Here is a 19,219-nt window from a genome sequence, read left to right as displayed (position 1 = left end):
CATTTCACTAGAAGCCAGTCCCCAGGAAAAGCAGCACTGACACATGCTCTGTGGCAACAGAACCAAGCTGTCTCTGGGACTGTCACACAAACACTGTGGTCCTTGGTAAGAGAACCACGTGGTCCAAGCCAGACTTACCTCCCCCATTGTTGGGTCATCAGCTTTATAGGCATCGAGCTTGTCCTGGATTAGCTGAGCCAGCAGGGCATTGTCCTTGTATTCCCTGACAAAGGAGGGGTGACAGAGCATGAACCACCCAGCACCCATGATGGTGCTGGCTGCCCCCGGGAAAGGAAGCCAAGCAGTGCAGCGGGGTTAGGGAAGATGTGAGCATCGTCTGTATTCGTGTTTTTACAATGAGAGTATAATTAGAAAGGAAAAGCAAAATAAAACACTTAGCTCAGTGCCTGGACCATAAGTAAGTGATTTTCTTATTGCTTTTTTCCAGAATGATCTAAGTGGAAACAGATGTCTTTCCAAGCAGCTTCAGATAAACTGCCGCACTTCCACTGGGGGCCCTGACCAGTCAGTGAACCTTTTGCCACGATCAGGCTCCCAGCCTGACTCCCATGATTCTCACTTCCCTCAGTTCACATTCTCTTGGGTCTTGTTTTGTTTTGTTTGTTGGAGAGTGACATTTCAGCTGGCATGGCCAGAACAATGTGAGAACCTTTGAACCTTTCCCCATGGCTGGGTATGACAGCACTTCCTGGGCCCCACCTGACCTGATGCTGGGGCGGCGGCTGCCTGCTTCCTGGCCAGTCTCAGCACTGCAGCAGCCCTGCTACCAGCCTGAGCTCCCACCGGTCAGTCAGGAGATGCCACCTAGGTCCCATTTCTTAACTGCCGGCCGGCTTTGTCCATGAGTACCAACAGTGGAGGGAAGCCAGGCACTGGGACAGCAACCAGAAGGTGTTTTTCTATGGCCACAACTTCCAGGAGACAATGAGGTCACAGGATGGGTGAACCCATGATCCATGGCACCACCAAGCTCTTGGTTACCACGGCACAATGCCTTGGCAGCCTAAGCCCTTCCTGCCCTACTCCCAACCTGCTGGCAGTTCCGAGTCCACCTCTGCACCCTCTCAGATTCTGTCCTTACCTGTCCACCCCGTTCCCATCACTCCAAGACCAGGCCCTTTGTTCCTCCTGCAGTGGCCTCCTGGTTAGCCACCCCTTCTGGTTTTTCCTTGCCCTGACTCCTGCTTATACTCCAGCCTTCACTCTCCCAGAGCACTGTGGTCATCCCCGTCCACATCTCCCATAGGTTTCCAGTGATAACCACCGAAGGACGTAATCCCAAACCTGTCATCCAAGACCTCCAGAATTGGCTTCATCCCATGCCACTGCCGTACACATACACTGTGCTGGACTACCCGTCTTCCCCAAATGTGCCCCACATTTTCCCAACTCCCAAGTTTTTGTTTATACCAAATGCAAGAGCCAACTGTGCACACAAAATGCTGGCCTCTCTCTCCTCATGAGCCTATCGTCACCTGTGGTCTGCAGACGGGCTTCACCCTTGGCTCAAAGGGCCCTCTCCCTACTGTGGCTTTCCCCGGCACTTGGCCTGTCCTATCTCGCAGGGTCAAGCCTGCAGGGGTGCATCTCTCATGCACATACACGCTGGAAGGCACATCCCACCCATCCTCCCTGATCATGGGCTGGGTCTTCAGCTTCAGGTGCCCCCAGCACTCAGCAAGCGAGAAATGCGTGGCTTGATAAAATCTGAGGAACATGTCCTTTGGAGAATTACTCTCTTTGTATTTTATCTTACTCTGAAACATCTTTAGTAAAGATAGTATTTGTTTTTAAAGATTAGAAAGAAATTAAAAACGGTAGGCAGCCTGAGTTGCACTTACATAGAGGTTCACATTTTCGTTATTCAATAGTTGATTTATGCTTTTTTCTGCATGTATTATTATATTTCACTATAACATTGAGAAGATAACAAAACCACTGGAAGAATAATTTGAAGTAAGAGATGCTCAAATCCTGATCTTCTTGAGACAACTGTCAGAGGAACCTTAAGGCCGGAGGAGGAGTCCAGGCCAGCTCCTCACTTGGGGGACACACGGGAGGCCACTCCAGCAGACTGGTGCACTGCCTTACCCCCGATACCGCACAGCCGGGTACTCCTTCAGGGTGGCACAAAGGGTCGCGATCTGCTCTGCCAGGCGCTCCAGTATAGGATTCTTCATCTGAGCCTTGTGGGGACTGTAGAAGCTTTGGAAAGAGTCAGCAGAGTCCAAGGAATAGACCTGGGGAGGAGAAAAAGTATTAATACATATTGTGAACTATCGGAGTATTCTCTGACCCTGGCAGTGAGTCTACAGAATATGTTCCCATTTCTTCCACAAATATGTGCTGGGTGCCTACCATGTGCCCATGTGCTAAACACTTGGGAACTATTAGTGACCAAAACATCCCTGTCCTCAAGGAGTTTGCAATCTAGTAGGAGAAAGCAGACAATAAACATAATGAAAAGTGAATTGTGTGGTCCTGAGAAACTGGCAAGTATATGAGAAAATATCAGAGCAGGGGAGGATGTCCAGGAGGGCTGGACAGGGAGGACACCAGGACTCGCTGAGAAGGTGACATCTGAGCAAGGGCTTGAAGGTGGGATGTTTACAGGGGACTTCCACATGGAGGGAACAGGCAGTGCCAAGGACCTCGGGCAGGTGTGTACCTAGGGTGCCTGGAGAACAGTGACAAGGCCAGGAGGAGAGCAGAAGGGATTAGTGTGAGACTACACTGGAAATTGTAAGCTTAGTTTCAATAAATAAGAGACAAGCCAGATACTGTGCTGTGACTGTGGGCAAATAAAGGAGCTATTTATGGATTTAATAATACCTTATCTTCAGTAGCATGTTCTAAGTATTTGTCTTTTCTTTCTTTCTTTCCTTTTTTTTTTTTTTTTTTTTGCAATAGAATCTTGCTCTGTTGCCCAGGCCGGGGTGCAGTGGCATGATCTCGGCTCACTGCAGGGTCCGCCTCCCGGGTTCACGCCATTCTCCTGCCTCAGCCTCCCAAGTAGCTGGGACTATAGGTGCCTGCTACCACGCCTGGCTAATTTTTTTGTATTTTTAGTAGAGATGGAGTTTCACCGTGTTAAACAGGATGGTCTCGATCTCCTGACCTCGTGATCCGCCCGTCTTGGCCTCCCAAAGTGCTGGGATTACAGGCGTGAACCATCATGCCTGGCCGTATTTGTCTGTTCTTTTTCTGTTTCTTTTTTTTTTTGGAGTGTGCTAGAAGCTGAAGATTCTCTCTTAAATGACTGAGTCTTCCAGTTATCAGTATTCTCTTAAATTCTCATTTATATAAACTACCTTAATCTTAAAAAATGGTATTTGAAAAATAGTTTACTTTCTTAAAATTTCTGAAATGTAAGACTGTTCAATATGCCAAAGCTGGATTTTGTTCTATCCAGGTGGGGATGGAACACACAGAAGAAAAAAAAAATTCCTTCCCCCAAGCGGGTGACAGGCTTTAGGCCAAGTGAGAAGGAAGCCTGTTTTTAAATGTTCACACTATATATTACGCATCTCTCCTTCTCTAAGAATAGGTCACTCTCTGGTGTCTCGAAGCTGATCTGTAAAGATCCAATATGCCACAATCATCTTTTAGCTCCGTAAAATGCATCAAAGTCCTGTGGTTTTTGTTTCCTTGTCTGGTAAGAGAAGACATTTTAACAACTCTCAAAATACCAAGACAAGTTGTGTCTGTTCTCTCACAATCAGCTTCACCTTTATTTGTTTAATAATTTTGTTTTTTCCAAGGGAGTGCTTTATGGGCCTGGCATTTGGCACTTGAAGTGTTAACGGCTAATGACGAAGGCTGCCATCTGCTCTCTCAGCACATGACAAGCTAAGGTTATCTCCACGTAAAAAACAGTCTCCTTCGCAGCAGATGGGATGCTTCTGCTCCCCACCCTCGCTCTCCTTCCAAGCTCGTTTCTGATTGGCTACTTTGTGGTTATTCAAGGAGTCAGCCGACAGGAGTGAACACTGAGAGCAAGGATGAAATGCACACAAAGAAAGGCACAAGGCTGAAGCAAAGTCAGAAACAACTGGAGAGTAAGATGAGGGCAGGGGGCAGGCCCTATGGAATACTATTTCCATTCAGTAAACATCCACTTATAACCTGTCATTTGGCAATTCAGAGCATGGTACCTTCCCTCCTCAACTCTTTAGTAGGTCCCACCCCACCCTCTCAGAATAAGACAGGATGCAGATTTCCTTTGCACCCCCTACTCAGGCTCACCTGGGATTCATACGGGAGAAATGCAATATTGATTTCCGTCAGAGTTTTGATGACTTTGGCTGCTCGGGATTTTACCAGTTCATTAAACAGGGCATCTGGACAAGCTGCAAGCATGACAAAAGACAGTTGGCTTTCCTGTCCATTTGCTGGTTCATTTAACAGCTGCACATGTACAGTGGGCTCTTCATTTTATCAGGATTTTTTTTTTTTTTTTTTGAGATGGAGTCTCATTCTGTCACCCAGACTGGAGTGCAATGGCGTGATCTTGCTCACTGCAACCTCCGCCTCCCGGGTTCAAGCAATTCTCCCACCTCAGCCTCCTGAGTAGCTGGGATTATAGGCACCTGCTGTCATATCCAGCTAATTTTTGTATTTTTGTAGAGACGGGGTTTCACCATGTTGACCAGGCTGGTCTCGAACTTCTGATCTCAGGTGATCCACCCGCCTAGGCCTCCCAAAGTGCTGGGATTATAGGTGTGAGCCACCACACCCGGCCAAAATCCTTCTTCTGCTATAACCTTTCCACTTTCTCAGTGGTGAGTGCTATGGGAGTTTATCCCTAGAGAGAAGATCTCTGGGTGAATTCTTACTGTTTTATACTCTGTAGCTGTCCAGGTCAATTCATCTCCCTCTGTTTCTCCGCTAGGATCTGAGCATAAAATCCTCAAAACATAAGAAAACTAATTCTAGGGTAATGATGCAGATTCTATCTAATACAAAGACTACTGATTGGAATATCTTTGTAGTTGAAAAATTGATGGAAACATACTACAGCATACAGTGCTAACTGGAAGTCTACATAATGAAATGCCAAGCCTCAGGAAGGTCATTCTCAGCACCAAGCCTGTCAGTCCTGAGAAGAGGTGCTTGTGTGCTATTTTTCAGCAGGAAGGACTGCATGATCTAGTGGGTTTGTATTTGCATGCACTTATTTTTGTCTTTTATGCAATTTATCTTCTGAAGAGAAACCAGCAGATCGGGACAAGCATGGTAACAACCCATTTCTTCCCTCTTGACCTGCCTTAGTCTTGGCTCAGCCCAGCTGTGCAGAAATGCTAACCTGCCTGATGGGACTGGGGACAGCTCTTGGTTGTACTCACAGTCAGTGAAGAAGACGTGTGCAGCCCGGTATTTAGCAGTCGGCGGGTCCTTAAAGTCACTGATGAGAGAGTGGACGGACTGTGGACGGGGGGGGGGGAAAAAGAGGGACCTGAATCCAATTCTAGAGCCAAATGGGACCTGTATCTGAACTGAGTTAAATCCAATGGCTTCAAGCCACTTGCACAAAATCAGGGGATTTTTGATGCATAATTCTAACACTCATGTTTGGCCATAACCAAGTCCTGAGGACTTAAAATTAGTATTATTTCAGAGTTTAGATGAACAAAGGCCTTCTTAGCTCATTCTGGAATGACAGTATCAGTTCTTTGGAGCCACTGTAATTAGTTGTTAGGAAGACACCCACAAAAAAGGAAACCCGGCAGAAACCTTCCAGGAGATTCATATTGATGACCTTTTGGCAATTTAATTGCATCTGTAGAAATTCTTATGTAAGCCAGTTTTCAAAGAGAAAAAAAGTGTGAAAATTGGAGGAAATTTATATAGACTAAGACACCTAAGGCTGGCATGGTGGCTCACGCCTGTAATCCCAACACTTTGGGAGGCCAAGGCAGGTGGATCACTTGAGCTCAGGAGTTTGCCACTAGCCTGGGCAACATAGCAAGATCTCCATCTCTACCAAAAATTAGCTGGGCATGGTGGCATGTGCCTGTAGTCCCAGCTGTTTGGGAGGCTGAGGTGGGAGGATCACTGAAGCCCCAGAGGTCGGGGCTGTAGTGAACTGTGATCACAACACTGCACTCCAGCCTGGGTGATGGAGAGAGACCTGTCTCAAACAAAAACAAAAACAAAAACAAACAAACAAACAAAAAACAACAACAACCCAAAAAAACAAAAAAGGCTGAGAGTGGTGGCTCATGCTTGTAATCCCAGCACTTTGGGAGACCAAGACAGGTGGATCACTTGAGGTCAGGAGTTCGAGACCAGCCTGGCCAACATGGTGAAACCCTGTCTCTACCAAAAATACAAAAATTAGCTGGGTGTGGCGGGGGGGTGCCTGTAATCCCAGCTACTTGGGAGGCTGAGGCAGGAGAATCTCTTGAACCTGGGAGGCGGAGGTTGCAGTGAGCTGAGATCATGTCACTGCACTCCAGCCTGGGCAACAGAGCTAGACTCCGTCTCAAAAAACAAAACAAAACCAACAAAACAAAACAAAACCTGCCTAAGACAACTATTACCCAGAAGCAAGGAGTTGGACCTTGTTTGGATGGTGATTTGAGGTAACCTCCAAAATTATAAGACAGGTAAATGTGAACAGTAACTGGATATTGATAAAATAAAATGAAAGCATAAAATACCAAAGTCTGGAGGTGGACTGCTAATTAGACAGAGTGGGTCCTACCTGAAGAGGGAGTGCAAGGGGGAAAACTAGAATGATCCAGGGCCACGGAACACAGGCTCTGGTTTTCTGCACAGCTGCTGTGTTTAAGAATGCTTAATACATTCATCACTTCTCACTGCATAAACACCACCCCCCACCCCACCCCATTGTGGATTGCATGCTTAAACAGAGCAGTGTGTTAAATGCATGCTTAACCTAGAAATGTCAGACAGTCTGTGCCACATAAATCCCAAGCCAGTCCATCTAACCTTAGCCAGAGTCCTCCTCTGGTGGAAGGTTTACCTTCTCGGATGGAGTGATGAGATACACAGCCTCCAGGCTGGGGAGCGGCTCTCTGCGCTTATTGATATCTTCCACAACTAGACAACAAAACAACCCACAGTGAATAAGAAAACATGATGGGTGACCATAAAACCAGAAGCAATATAGACAGGCTACCTTCAGACTGTTGCAGATAAATATCTACAGTGGGGGACGGGGGGAATCATTCACCCATTCCTTAAGGTTACCATGTTCCTTGGGAGTGAATTCCATGGTCTCGACATGCCCAAGATGTTAGAATCTGAAATCTGGGCTGGGCATGGTGGCTCATGCCTGTAATCCCAGCACTTTGGGAGGCTGAGGTGGGCACATCACTTGATGTCAGGAGTTCAAGACCAGCCTGGCCAACATGGTGAAACCTCATCTCTACTAAAAAACTACAAAAATTAGCCAGACATGTTGGAACGTGCCTATAATTCCAGCTACTCAGGAGGCTGAGGTGGGAGAATCGATTGAACCTGGGAGGTGGAGGTTGCAGTAAGCCAAGATCGTACCACCGCACTCCAGCCTGGGTGACAGAGTGAGACTCCATCTCAAAAACAACGACAAAAACAACAACAAAGGAAAATCTGAAATCTTCACACTAGATAGTTCTTATTTCCCATTTCAGTTTAAGCAAATTCATTGATCTGTTCTGAGAGAAAATGGAAAATGATATCTAATTCTGTCAAGAATGGGTCCTTTGCCTCTTCTTCAGCTTTGTCTCATCTGCCCTAGATAATCCCAATTCCTTTGGAATTTCCATGTTGGGTTTATTTATCAACAGCTGGATAGTTTCATTGCTCTCCTCTGCATATCAAATGAGGGCATTCCAACCACATTCTCTATACAATATTGCTTCCTTCAATAGTGCAAAGATTAAATGTTCTATTTGGTTAAAACAAACCATAGGCTTTGGTTTGCTTGTTTCCTCTACAGTTATGTCAGGGACTTCACCTGGAAAGAACAGCTTTTGGGAGAATCTTACCAATCACCTGGTAATGCTTAAAATGTGTTACCTACTGTCCTCTGGCATTGAGAGAGCAAGGCAATTATACAGGTGCCATTCTTTCTATGCAGATCATTTAAGCAGATAAAAGCATCACTTTAGAGGACTGTAACATTTATAAAGACTTGGAATATTTATAAAGACTTTCACCTTAAATAATGTTCAAATTAATACCAAAAATCCCCAAACATCTACTTTACCAGTGGTTATAGATTTGTTTAATTTCATAGGCCACTAATATTTCCCCCCAAAATGTTTCAGAGCTTCAACATAGGGTTGCTAACTTTTAAATTTTGTTAAGTAAGAACACTTTTTCTTTCTTTCTTTCTTTCTTTCTTTCTTTCTTTCTTTCTTTCTTTCCTTCCTTCCTTCCTTCTTTCTTTTTCTTTTTCTTTTTGAGACAGTCTTGCTCTGTCGCCCAGGATGGAGTGCAGTGGCACGATCTTGGCTCACTGCAACCTCCACCTCCCAGGTTCAAGTGATTCTCCCACCTCAGCCTCCTGAGTAGCTGGGACTACAGGCACGTGCGACCATGCTCGGCTAATTTTTGTAATTTTAGTAGAGACAGGGTTTCACTCTGTTGGACAGGCTGGTCTCAAATTCCTGACCTTGTGAGCCGCCTGCCTCTGCCTCCCAAAGTGCTGGGATTACAGGTGTGAGCCACCATGCCCGGCCATAAGGACATTTTTTAAAAACCACTTTTGGGGGTAGGCAAGAGTCTGTGTATAGTGGAGAGCTCTGAATCCCCATCTCCCACAGGAAGTCAATTAATAATATCTAATATCACTGAATCAAGAGAAAATAGAACAAGCATTTATGTAGAAAAATAAAAAAGATGACCAGAATGAAGGGCGAGGTGGCTGCCTCTGGGGTAATAGACCCCGAGGATGGGAGATGGGAGGACAGGAGGTCACTGCTCTTTTCTTAGATGCTTGTTAGCTCCATTTAGTGTTTTTCTCCTTTACTTTTGTGTTTTTTGTCTGTTTTTGCTTTGATAGACAAAAAAAATAGTTTCAAAAATTCAATGAAGAAAATAACATCATAAACTCAAAATAGGGGCAAGCCTAGTCTTAAAACTGACTTGGGGCAGGGCACAGTAGCTCACGCCTGTAACCCCAGCACTTTGGGAAGCCAAGGCGAGCAGATAACTTGGGGCCAGGAGTTCAAGACCAGCTTGGCCAACATGGTGAAACCCTGTCTCTACTAAAAAAAAAAAAAAAAAAGAAAGAAAATAGCCGGGTGTGCTGGCGCCTGCCTGTAATCCCAGCTACTCGGGAGGCTGAGGCACGAGAATTGCCCGAACCCCAGAGGCAGAGTTTGCAGTGAGTCAAGATTGCACCACTATACTCCATCCTGGGCAACAGAGCAAGACTCTGTCTCAAAAACAAACAAAAAACACACTGACTTAGGTCACTAAATGACATAAAAGTCACATAAAAAATTGTGTATGTGTGCCAAGTGCAGTGGCTCACTCCTGTAATCCCACCACTTTGGGAGGCCGAGGCAGGTGGATCACTTGAGGTCAGGAGTTTGAGACCAGCCTAGCCAACATGGTGAAACCCTGTCTCTACTAAAAATACAAAAATTAGCCAGGCGTGATGGCAGGTGCCTGTAATCCCAGCTACTTAGGAGGCTGAGGCAGGATAATCCCTTGAACCCAGGAGGCAGAGGTTGTGGTGAGCTGAGATTGCACCACTGCCCTCCAGCTTGGGAGACAGCATGACTCTGTCTCAAACAAACAAACAAAAAAACTGTGTATGCCATTTACAGGACTGTGCTTCTGCTGATAGATACACTGGATCTGTTTTTTAAAAATGAAGGAATCACATCCACGTGCAACCAAAATGAATACAGACACATACATTATACCCTTTAGAAATGTTAACTCAAAATGGATCACAGACCTAAATGTAAAATGCGAAATTATAAAATTCCTAGAGGATTACATAAAAGAAAAGCTAGGTGTCCTTGGATTTGGCAATGACTTTTTAGATATGACACCAAAGTGACAATCCATGAAAACAAGAATTGATAAGCTGGACTTCATTAAAATTAAAAAGTACTGCTCTGTGCAAGATGCCATCAAGAGAATGAAAAGACAAGCCACAGACTGAGGGCAAATATTTCCAAAAGACATATCTGATAAAGAACTGTTATCCAAAATATACAAATATCCCTTAAAATTCAACAATAAGAAAACAAATAACCCAATTAAAAAATGGGCCAAAGACCTTACAGACACTGCACCAAAAAAACAATATACAGATGGCAAATAAGCATGTGAAAAGATGCTCCACATCCTAGGTCATCAGGGAAATGCAAATTAAAACAACAATACCATACCACCACACAGCTGGTAGAATGCTCAAAATTCAGAACACTGACAACTCCAAATGCTGGTAAGGATGTGGAGCAACAGGAATTCTCATTCACTACTGCTGGAAATGCAAAATGGTCAGCCACTTTGAAAAATGGTTTGGCAGTATCTTACAAAACTAAGCATACTTACCATGTGATCCAGCAATCCTGCTCCTTATTATTTACCAAAAGTTATAGCACACATTCCAAAGCGTGAATAAAACATAAACATACAAATAACTATAAGGCAAATGTCTAAATAAGCACCACCCCAGTTAAGAAACGAAACCCAATCAGCACCACAAATCAGCTCCAGCTCACATTCCCCTCTATCAACACCATTTCCTCTCTTCCCCACAAACAGAATCATTATCCTCCCTTGAATGGTGAGCTCTTCTCTTGAGGTTTTACCCCCTACATCTGCATTTTAAAACAACACAGCTGAGCTCTGCGGTCTGAACTCTGTGGAATGAAGGCTCACTATCAGTGGTCTTTCGTGTCTTGCTGTCTTTGCTCACCGTTGTTCATCAGATGCATTCATGTTACTGTGAGCGCTCAGGGCTCGCCCATTTTCATCCCTGTAGAGTATTCTACTGTGTAATTGCACGCAACTGATTTAACCATTCTACACTTGATGGATGTTTTGGTTATTTTCCACTTGGGGAACCTATGAGCAACACTGCACATGTATTCCTGCACATGTATCCTGGGCACACATACCTGAGGTTGTCTAGGACACACACCTGACCACAGACTTGCTGGCTCACAGGACATGCATACCTTCAACTTTACTAGACACTGCCAAGTGGTTTTCAAAGGGGCTACACCAGCAGACATTCCATCACATAGGAGTTTCCATTTTTCTACCTCCTCACCGTCACTTGGCATTATCAGAGATTAAATATTCTAATATTTTGAATCTATATCGGCATCTCACTCTGGTTTGAATTGCATTTCCCCGACCACTAATGACAGTGGACAATTTTCACAGATTGATTGGCCATTTGGATTTCTTCTTTTGTTAAGTGCCTGCTCAGAACTTTTTTCTATTGGGTGGGCTGCCTTTTCTTTCTTGATTTAACCTTTCTTTTGGCATTCCTTTAACAGACATTGAATGAGCATCTAGCCCTGGATTTGGTGCTAGGGATTCAGTGATGAACAAGATAGCCTTGAGCCTCTCAGGAGCTTCTGGTCTTAGCACACAGGTTGCTGGAAGAATCTAAAATTGAAGGAGATAATAATGAATAGGAAAGAGCTAAGCCCGCCACAGAGAGAAGGCTCCAGCACTGCTCAAGTGCAGAGCGCATGCTCACTCGTTATGCCCTCGGTCATGATGTCTGTCATCTTGCAGCAGGAGGACAGCATCCTCATGCTTAATTGATCCACCACCAGCACCTGCAAGGAAAGAGAACAGCGTATGGGCTGCATGGCATCTGCTGTGATTCTCGCTCAGCTTACCGCATCAGACTCCAAAAGGAGCTCCAGAAGTACAGAATACAGAAGAAACCATATTTCCTATGGACCAGAAGCCCACGGGGACACATGCTCACTTGTACCTCCCATACCCTAACCTAACTTTCTAGGAGTTAGAGTTTCCTCTCACTGATGTAATTTTATAAACTTAAAAAAAAAAGTTTTTATTTCCCATGACAAAGTAAATACCCATTTAAAAAAGGAAAAAAAATTAGTCGGGCATGGTGGCTCATGCCTGTAATCCCAACACTTTGGGAGGCTGAGGCGGGTGGATCACTTGAGGTCAGGAGTTCGAGATCAGCCTGGCCAACATGGTGAAACCCCGTCTCTACAAAAATTAGCCAGGTGTGGTGGCTCACACCTGTAATCCCAGCTACGTGAGAGGCTGAGGCAGGAGAATGTTTGAACCCAGGAAACGGAGGTCGCAGTGAGCCGAGATCGCGCCATTGCACTCCAGCCTGGGCAACAGCAAGACCCCATCTCAAAATAATAATAATAATAAAAATAAATAAATAAAGGAAATATCATCTATAGCTCCAACATTCAGACATAATCATATTAGTGAGTACTTTTTCACGGCACGCACTTGTGTTTAAGGGGGAGAGTGAACACTAGCGCCTGCACATGTGGTCTGGCATGTGGGGACTTGATGAAAAGCATCATCAGAACTGTGCCACTAACACACGTCAGCTGGGACATAGTGTACCTTAGTCTAGGCTGGAAGAACAAGAACGTTCCAGTCCTGGCCTAAAAGCTTCAGACCTGCAACTCTTCAGCTAACCTTTCTTATCTTCATTCAGCCCACAGTGGAGAGGAAGCTGGCAGTTAAAAGAAGGCTATTTATCCTCTCTTTTTGTAATGCTATAAACTGAGAAGGGGGCAACAGGAGGAAGACACATCAGGGCAGATAGTGTGGATGAGAAAGCTTTCTGCTGCAGTACAGGGGTCAATTAGTTTTTATTATATAAGGCAGCTTCCTCAAGATTAGTTTAAAATTCACATGTCTACAAGCCCGTCACTGCTGGGAAGGGTAAGTGAGAAAGGTATGCTAAAGAGGTATGCTAAAGGTATGCGGTGGGGAGGCCCACCGCACGGCCTCCCCTTCTGGGTGGCGAGGACAGATGTGCTGGTTAAAACAAAGGCCCCGGGTGAGACTTCAAAATCCTCCTGTACTAATCAGCTCTGTTGTTCCTAGGCCCAATGCACTTGAAACTGCATGGGCTTTTGACTGCAGGAAAACTTGATGGCAAGAAAGGTTGGTATAAATTCTTCAGCAACATGCAGAAAAAATCAAGTAAAACTGCACACTCTTCTGGCCAGTATAATTCTCAGCCTTAGACAACCAAGTAGTCCTTAAAATGCTGACTTCATGCATAGGGGGCAGCAGGTGCCACTCCTGTACCACCCACTCCAGGAAGCCGGCCCACCTCAGTTTGATTGGCTTAAATACTTGTTTCAAGTACACTATAGTTTCCAGCACTCCTGTCAATGTTACGTGATTAAACGAGCTTACTATTTTTGTCTTATGTAGTTACAGTTCAATGAGGATAGACCAGATGAGGGCTTTGAGCCCAAACTGTACATGGACTCCATGGAGATGCTTTATGGCCACAAAGGGGCAAGAAGGCCTCTTCTTCCTCTCCCAGAGCCAGCAGAATTATACCTTCCTCTGCTTTATCTAACAGGTTCCAGGTAATATTTTGTTTGAACAAAAGAGTTCCACTGCTAACTGCCTGACCAGGTGGTCTTTAAGATAAGCTTTATGACAAACAGAATTCTTAACCAAGACCATATGAAATGTGAGGCAGAGCAGATCACCTTTCTCCAATCCAGGAGCATTCTGTACTCTCTGGACACAGCAAAAGCCCTCATTCCTGCCTACAACTTTCCTCCAACTCCATCCCCTTCTGATTTTTCCATGTGAACTCACCTTAAGCCCATTAACTGTACTTTCTACTCACCTTCCATTCCCCCTTCTTCTTGACCTTCTTTATCACATCATGCATAATCTCTAAAAAAGGAGAAAGAGAGAGAGAGAGAGGAAATTAATGTAATATCAAAGACTTCTACACCTCTCTGTTAGATAAGGGCATTTCCCACCTTAGGCTTTGTGTTTCTGAATCATGCAATTCACCAACTGGTTTACTGAGCCATAACCAACCCACCATAAAAATAGTTCTCAGCCGGGCATGGTGGCTCACACCTGTAATTGGTGCTAGGGATTCAGTGATGAACAAGATAGCACTTTGGGAGGCTGAGGGGGCAGATCACCTGAGGTCAGGAGTTCGAGACCAGCTTGGCCAACATGGGGAAACCCCATCTATACTAAAAATACAAAAATTAGCCAGGCATGGTGGCGCATGCCTGTAATCCCAGCTACTCGGGAGGCTGAGGTTGCAGTGAGCCGAGATCACACCACTGCCCTTCAGCCAGGGCGACAAAGCAAGACTGTCTCAAAAATTTTAAAAAAAAAAGTTCTCTTCCTGTCTCCTTAATTCAGTGGTTTTCAAACTTTTTGGTCTCATAACTTCTTTACACTCTTAATTATTGTATTGGAAACTAAACTGAGAAATTTTTAATAATATTAATTCATTTAAGATAATAAACATGTTACATTAATTGCATTTTAATGAAAAATAAATATATTTGTCATAATAAAACATTTTTAGGGAGACAGCTGGCATTGTTTTACATTTCTGCAACCCTCCTTAATGTCTGGCCTCATAGACATTCTCCTGTCTACTTCTGGCTTCTCCCATCTGCTTCTGCAGCCAGTATGTCCTGAAACATATAACATCTGGGAAACTTCGCTGTGCCCCGTGAGAGAATGAGAATGAAGAGGCAAACCACATCTTGGTCTTAGTATGAAGATAGTTTTGACTTCATGAACCCCCAAAAGGGCTCAGATTTGAGAACCACTGCCTAAAGTTAAGTGGGTAAAGGCTGTGACAATGCCTCAGGCCACATGAGCCCTCCTCAAGCTCTAAAAACAGATGTGAGGAGCAGTTGTGAAATGTTCAAAACCCTGAGCACATCTCCAGGGCACTCTTATCCCCAAATCACCATTTTAATGAGCCCCGTTACCTAGAACACCACACACACACACACACACACACACACACACACACACACACACACACACACACACACCTGACCAGCTGTGGAGGCTCCATAGGAAAGTCCACTCTTGCTACTCTGTAAACCTGAGTAACACACACCTGGAGCAACTTGAAGGGCAAGAGCTGTTGTCAGCACGTATGGGTCAGACAGTTAGACAATTCTCTAGGGCTCGATGGTTCCTAAATCTGCTTTTGACTATCTTCAGTAATCACTGAATCACAGTAATCACATACACACACACACACACACACACACACACACACACACACAGCAGTAAACTTGGAAAACACAGAAAAGTATAAAGGAAAAATTCTGGCCAGGCACAGTGGCTCACACCTGTAATCCCAGCACTCTGGGGGGACGAGGCGGGTGGATCACCTGAGGTCAGGAGTTAGAGACCAGCCTTACCAATATGGTGAAACCTCATCTCTAATAAAAATACAAAAATTAGTTGGGCATGGTGGTGTGCACCTGTAATACCATCTACTCAGGAGGCTGAGGCAGGAGAATTGCTTGAACCCAGGAGGTGAAGGTTGCAGTGAGCCAAGATTACACCACTGCACTCCAGCCTGGGTGACAGACCCAGAGCCAGACTCCATCTCAAAAAAAAAGAAAAGAAAAAATTCAATGTATTACTCATGTGCTTAAAAAACAATCAGGCCAGGCACGGTGGCTCATGCCTGTAATCCCAGCACTTTGGGAGGCCGAGGTGCGTGAATCACGAGGTCAGGAGATCGAGACCATCCTGGCCAACATGGTGAAACCCCGTCTCTACTAAAAATACAAAAATTAGTTGGGCATGGTGGTGCATGCCTGTAATCCCAGCTACTTGGGAGGGTGAGGCAGGAGAGTCACTTGAACCAGGGAGTCGGAGGTTGCAATAAGCCAAGATCGTGCCACTGCACTCCAGCCTGGTGACAGAGCAAGATTCTGTCTTAAAATAAAAAAGGTAACGGCCGGGCGCGGTGGCTCACGCCTGTAATCCCAGCACTTTGGGAGGCCGAGGCGGGTGGATCACGAGGTCAGGAGATCAAGACCATCCTGGTTAACGCGGTGAAACCCCGTCTCTACTAAAAATACAAAAAATTAGCTGGGCGTGGTGGCAGGTGCCTGTAGTCTCAGCTACTCAGGAGGCTGAGGCAGGAGAATGGCGTGAACCCGGGAGGCGGAGCTTGCAGTGAGCTGAGATCGTGCCACTGCACTCCAGCCTGGGCGACAAAGACTCCGTCTCAAAAAAAATTAAAAAATAAATAAATAAATAAAAAAGATAAAAACAAAACAAAACAAAACAATCAGGCCGGGCACGGTGGCTCACGCCTGTAATCCCAGCACTTTGGGAGGCTGATGGGGGCGGATCACTTAAGGTCAGGAGTTCGAGACCAGCCTGGCCAACATGGTGAAACCCTATCTCAAATAAAAATACAAAAAAATTAGCCAGATGTGGTGATGCGCACCTGTAATCCCAGATACTCAGGAGGCTGAGGCACGAGAATCGCTCGTACCCAGGAGGCAGAGGTTGCAGTGAGCCGAGATCTAGCCACTGCACTCCAGCCTGGATGACAGAGTGAGACTTCGTCTCAAAAAAAAAAAAAAAAATCTAAAAGAAAAATTATCTGTAATCATGTCAACTTGAAATGCATAATTAACATTTTAGTTTTATTTCATACTAGCTTTTTCTATGCACTTTTACATAGTTAAGATCATGTTGGCCACGTGCGGTGGCTCATGCCTGTAATCCCAGCACTTTGGGAGGCCAAGGCAGGCAAATCACTTGAGCCCAGGAGTTCGAGACCAGGTTGGACAACATGGTGAAACCCCATCTCTACAAAAAACACAAAAATTAGCCAGTCATGGTGGCATACACCTGTAGTCCTAGCTACTCAGGAGGCTGAGGTAGTGGGACTGCTTGAGTGAGAGGTAAAGTTGCAGTAACCCAAGATCATGCCACTGTACTCCAGCCTGGGTGACAGAGGGAGACTCTGACTCAAAAAAAAAAAAAATCATGCTGTAGATATATAATTTTATATTATGCTTTTTTCACTTAATGTACTCAATTCACCCATTTTAATAAAGACACTTTCTAGGATTTTAAGGCCTGAATAATTGTTCATGGTCAACAATATTCCCAATAGCCATTTAGATTACTTCGCATGTTTCAGTATAGGGAAAAACTAGAAACCAATATATCCATAATAGGGCAGTGGTTAACTTAATTAGGTTACATTTGTACAACGAAATACTATGAACCCATTGGAAATAATAATATGGGAAAATATGTACTCATTCTTTCAGGCTTTCACTCAATAAGCATTTGTTGAGTAACCACTGCTTGCCAGCCATTGTGCTAAACCCTGCAAATGAACAAGATACTATGCTGCTCAGCTCCTGTGGAGCTGCTGCTCTAGGGAAGGAGGCAGCCACTAACTGAAAAGAGCAATTGCATCTTCCCATAAGTGCTCCGAATTAAATAAATAAGGTGCTACGATTTTTAAAAAGGGTGTGGGCAGCCTACTTAAATAGGGGGTCAGGCAAGGCCACTCTAAGCAAGTTGGACCTGACGAGGAAGAAGTCAGCCAAGAACTAGGAAAAGGAGAAGGAACAGTACAAAGTCTTGTGGAAAAAGGAAAATGAGATTGACATTTTCTGGGAACTGAAGATGATATACGCTGAGGTTGGAGGCCGGATCATACAGAGCCTCGTGGTCTTTGATAAGGAGTACGATTTTATCTGAAAGGCATTGGAAAGCCATGGAAGGTAAGGATGTAATCTGATGTGCTACAGAGAGACAAGAAGGAGGGGGCAAGAATGGAAGCAGGGGGTGGAGTCAGGAGGCCTTTCCAACAGTCCAGGCATGACAGTGGCAGAGGAGATGGTGAGAAGTGGGCAGATTTGATATACACTATGGAGGCAAAACCAACAGGGCTAGCTGATACACTGGATGTGGCAGAAAAGAAAAGAAACATAACTAACTCCCAGATTTTTGGTTTAAGCCAAGAAATTGATGTAGAGGCATTCAGAGAGTTTCAGAGGAAGGAGAACTGGTCTGTAGGAGAACATCAGGAGTTCTATTTTAGTTGTTTTAAGATTGAGATGGCTAAGACACATTCAAGGGAAAACGCTGAATAGGTAGCTAGAGTTAGCTCTTGGGCTTGGAAGCACAGCCTCAGCTGGAGTGAAACACTGGGGACTTATCAAATAGAGGCAGGAGGGAAGGCTGCAGAAAATGACTCTGACAGGAGCAGTGAGATGGATGGACATGGTCTTTGTGGACCTTGACGAGCATTTCAGTGAAATAATAAGAATGAAGCCAGACTAAAATGGGAGAGGAGGAAGACAAGACAGACAACAACTCTTAAGAAGTTTTGCTTTGGCCGGGCGTGGTGGCTCACACCTATAATCCCAGCACTTTGGGAGGCCAAGGCGGGTGGATCATGAGGTCAGGAGTTCGAGACCAGCCTGACCAACATGGTGAAACCCTGTCTCTACCAAAAATACAAAAATTAGGTGGCGGGCCTGTAGTCCCAGCTACTCGGGAGGCTGAGGCGGCAGAATCACTTGAACCCGGGAGGCGGAGGTTGCAGTAAGCCAATTCTCGCCACTGCACTCCAGCCTGGTGACAGAGCAAGACTCTGTCTCAAAAAAAAAAACCAAAAAACAAAAAACAAAAATTAGCCGGGTGTGGTGCCGCGTGCCTGTAATCCCAACTACTCAGGAGGCTGAGGCAGGAGAATCGCCTGAACCTGGGAGGTGGAGTTTGCAGTGAGCCGAGATCGTGCCACTGCACTCCAGCCTGGGCGACAAAAAAAAAAAAGGAGTTTTGCTTTAAAAGGTAGCAGAGAAAAGGCATGAAAACTAACAGGGTAGATAAAGACATGGATGCAAGGGTAGGATTTGTTTGTTTTTAAACATGTGAAAGATTATAGCATTTTTAGTGACGCTGGCAATAAGTCAAAAGGGAAGGGGAGAGTGACGATGCAGGAGAGAGGATGGAGCAATTAAAGACTGAGGTCCCTGAGGAAGAGGGAGGAGTTGGAGCTGAGATACAAGAGGAAAGCTTGACCTGGGACAGGAGGCATCCTGTGCGAAGGACAGGAAAGCCACAGATGGGCTTGGAGACACAGTGGCAGAGGTGAGGGGTTTCCTTGTTGGAGATGAAGTCATTGGCTAAGAGTGGGGAAGGGGTGTTATATATGGAAGCTTTGAAGAAAGAAGGTATCATATATCTTCCCAAA

At 45.0% G+C, this 19,219-nt stretch overlaps 1 protein-coding gene across 3 annotated transcripts in view; it reads right to left on the bottom strand.

The window, feature by feature from the left end:
* Nucleotides 1–19,219, bottom strand: part of STXBP1 (syntaxin binding protein 1) — a 112,766-nt gene that overhangs the window by 26,961 nt on the left and 66,586 nt on the right. For all 3 annotated transcript variants that reach the window (XM_031014743.3, XM_031014741.3, XM_055351204.2), the window contains exons 2-8: nt 13,829–13,878; nt 11,708–11,789; nt 7,010–7,086; nt 5,367–5,445; nt 4,267–4,370; nt 2,113–2,261; nt 139–223 (exon numbers count right to left, since the gene is read on the bottom strand). In XM_031014743.3, coding sequence (XP_030870603.1) covers nt 139–223; nt 2,113–2,261; nt 4,267–4,370; nt 5,367–5,445; nt 7,010–7,086; nt 11,708–11,789; nt 13,829–13,873 — 621 coding nt within the window. In that variant the 5' untranslated portion in view covers nt 13,874–13,878. The remainder of the gene's footprint in view (nt 1–138; nt 224–2,112; nt 2,262–4,266; nt 4,371–5,366; nt 5,446–7,009; nt 7,087–11,707; nt 11,790–13,828; nt 13,879–19,219) is intronic.

The sequence above is a fragment of the Gorilla gorilla genome, chromosome 13 (assembly GCF_029281585.2).
Source record: "Gorilla gorilla gorilla isolate KB3781 chromosome 13, NHGRI_mGorGor1-v2.1_pri, whole genome shotgun sequence".
In the NCBI taxonomy this organism is placed as follows: domain Eukaryota; kingdom Metazoa; phylum Chordata; class Mammalia; order Primates; family Hominidae; genus Gorilla; species Gorilla gorilla.
This window is presented reverse-complemented; position numbering and strand designations above follow the sequence as displayed.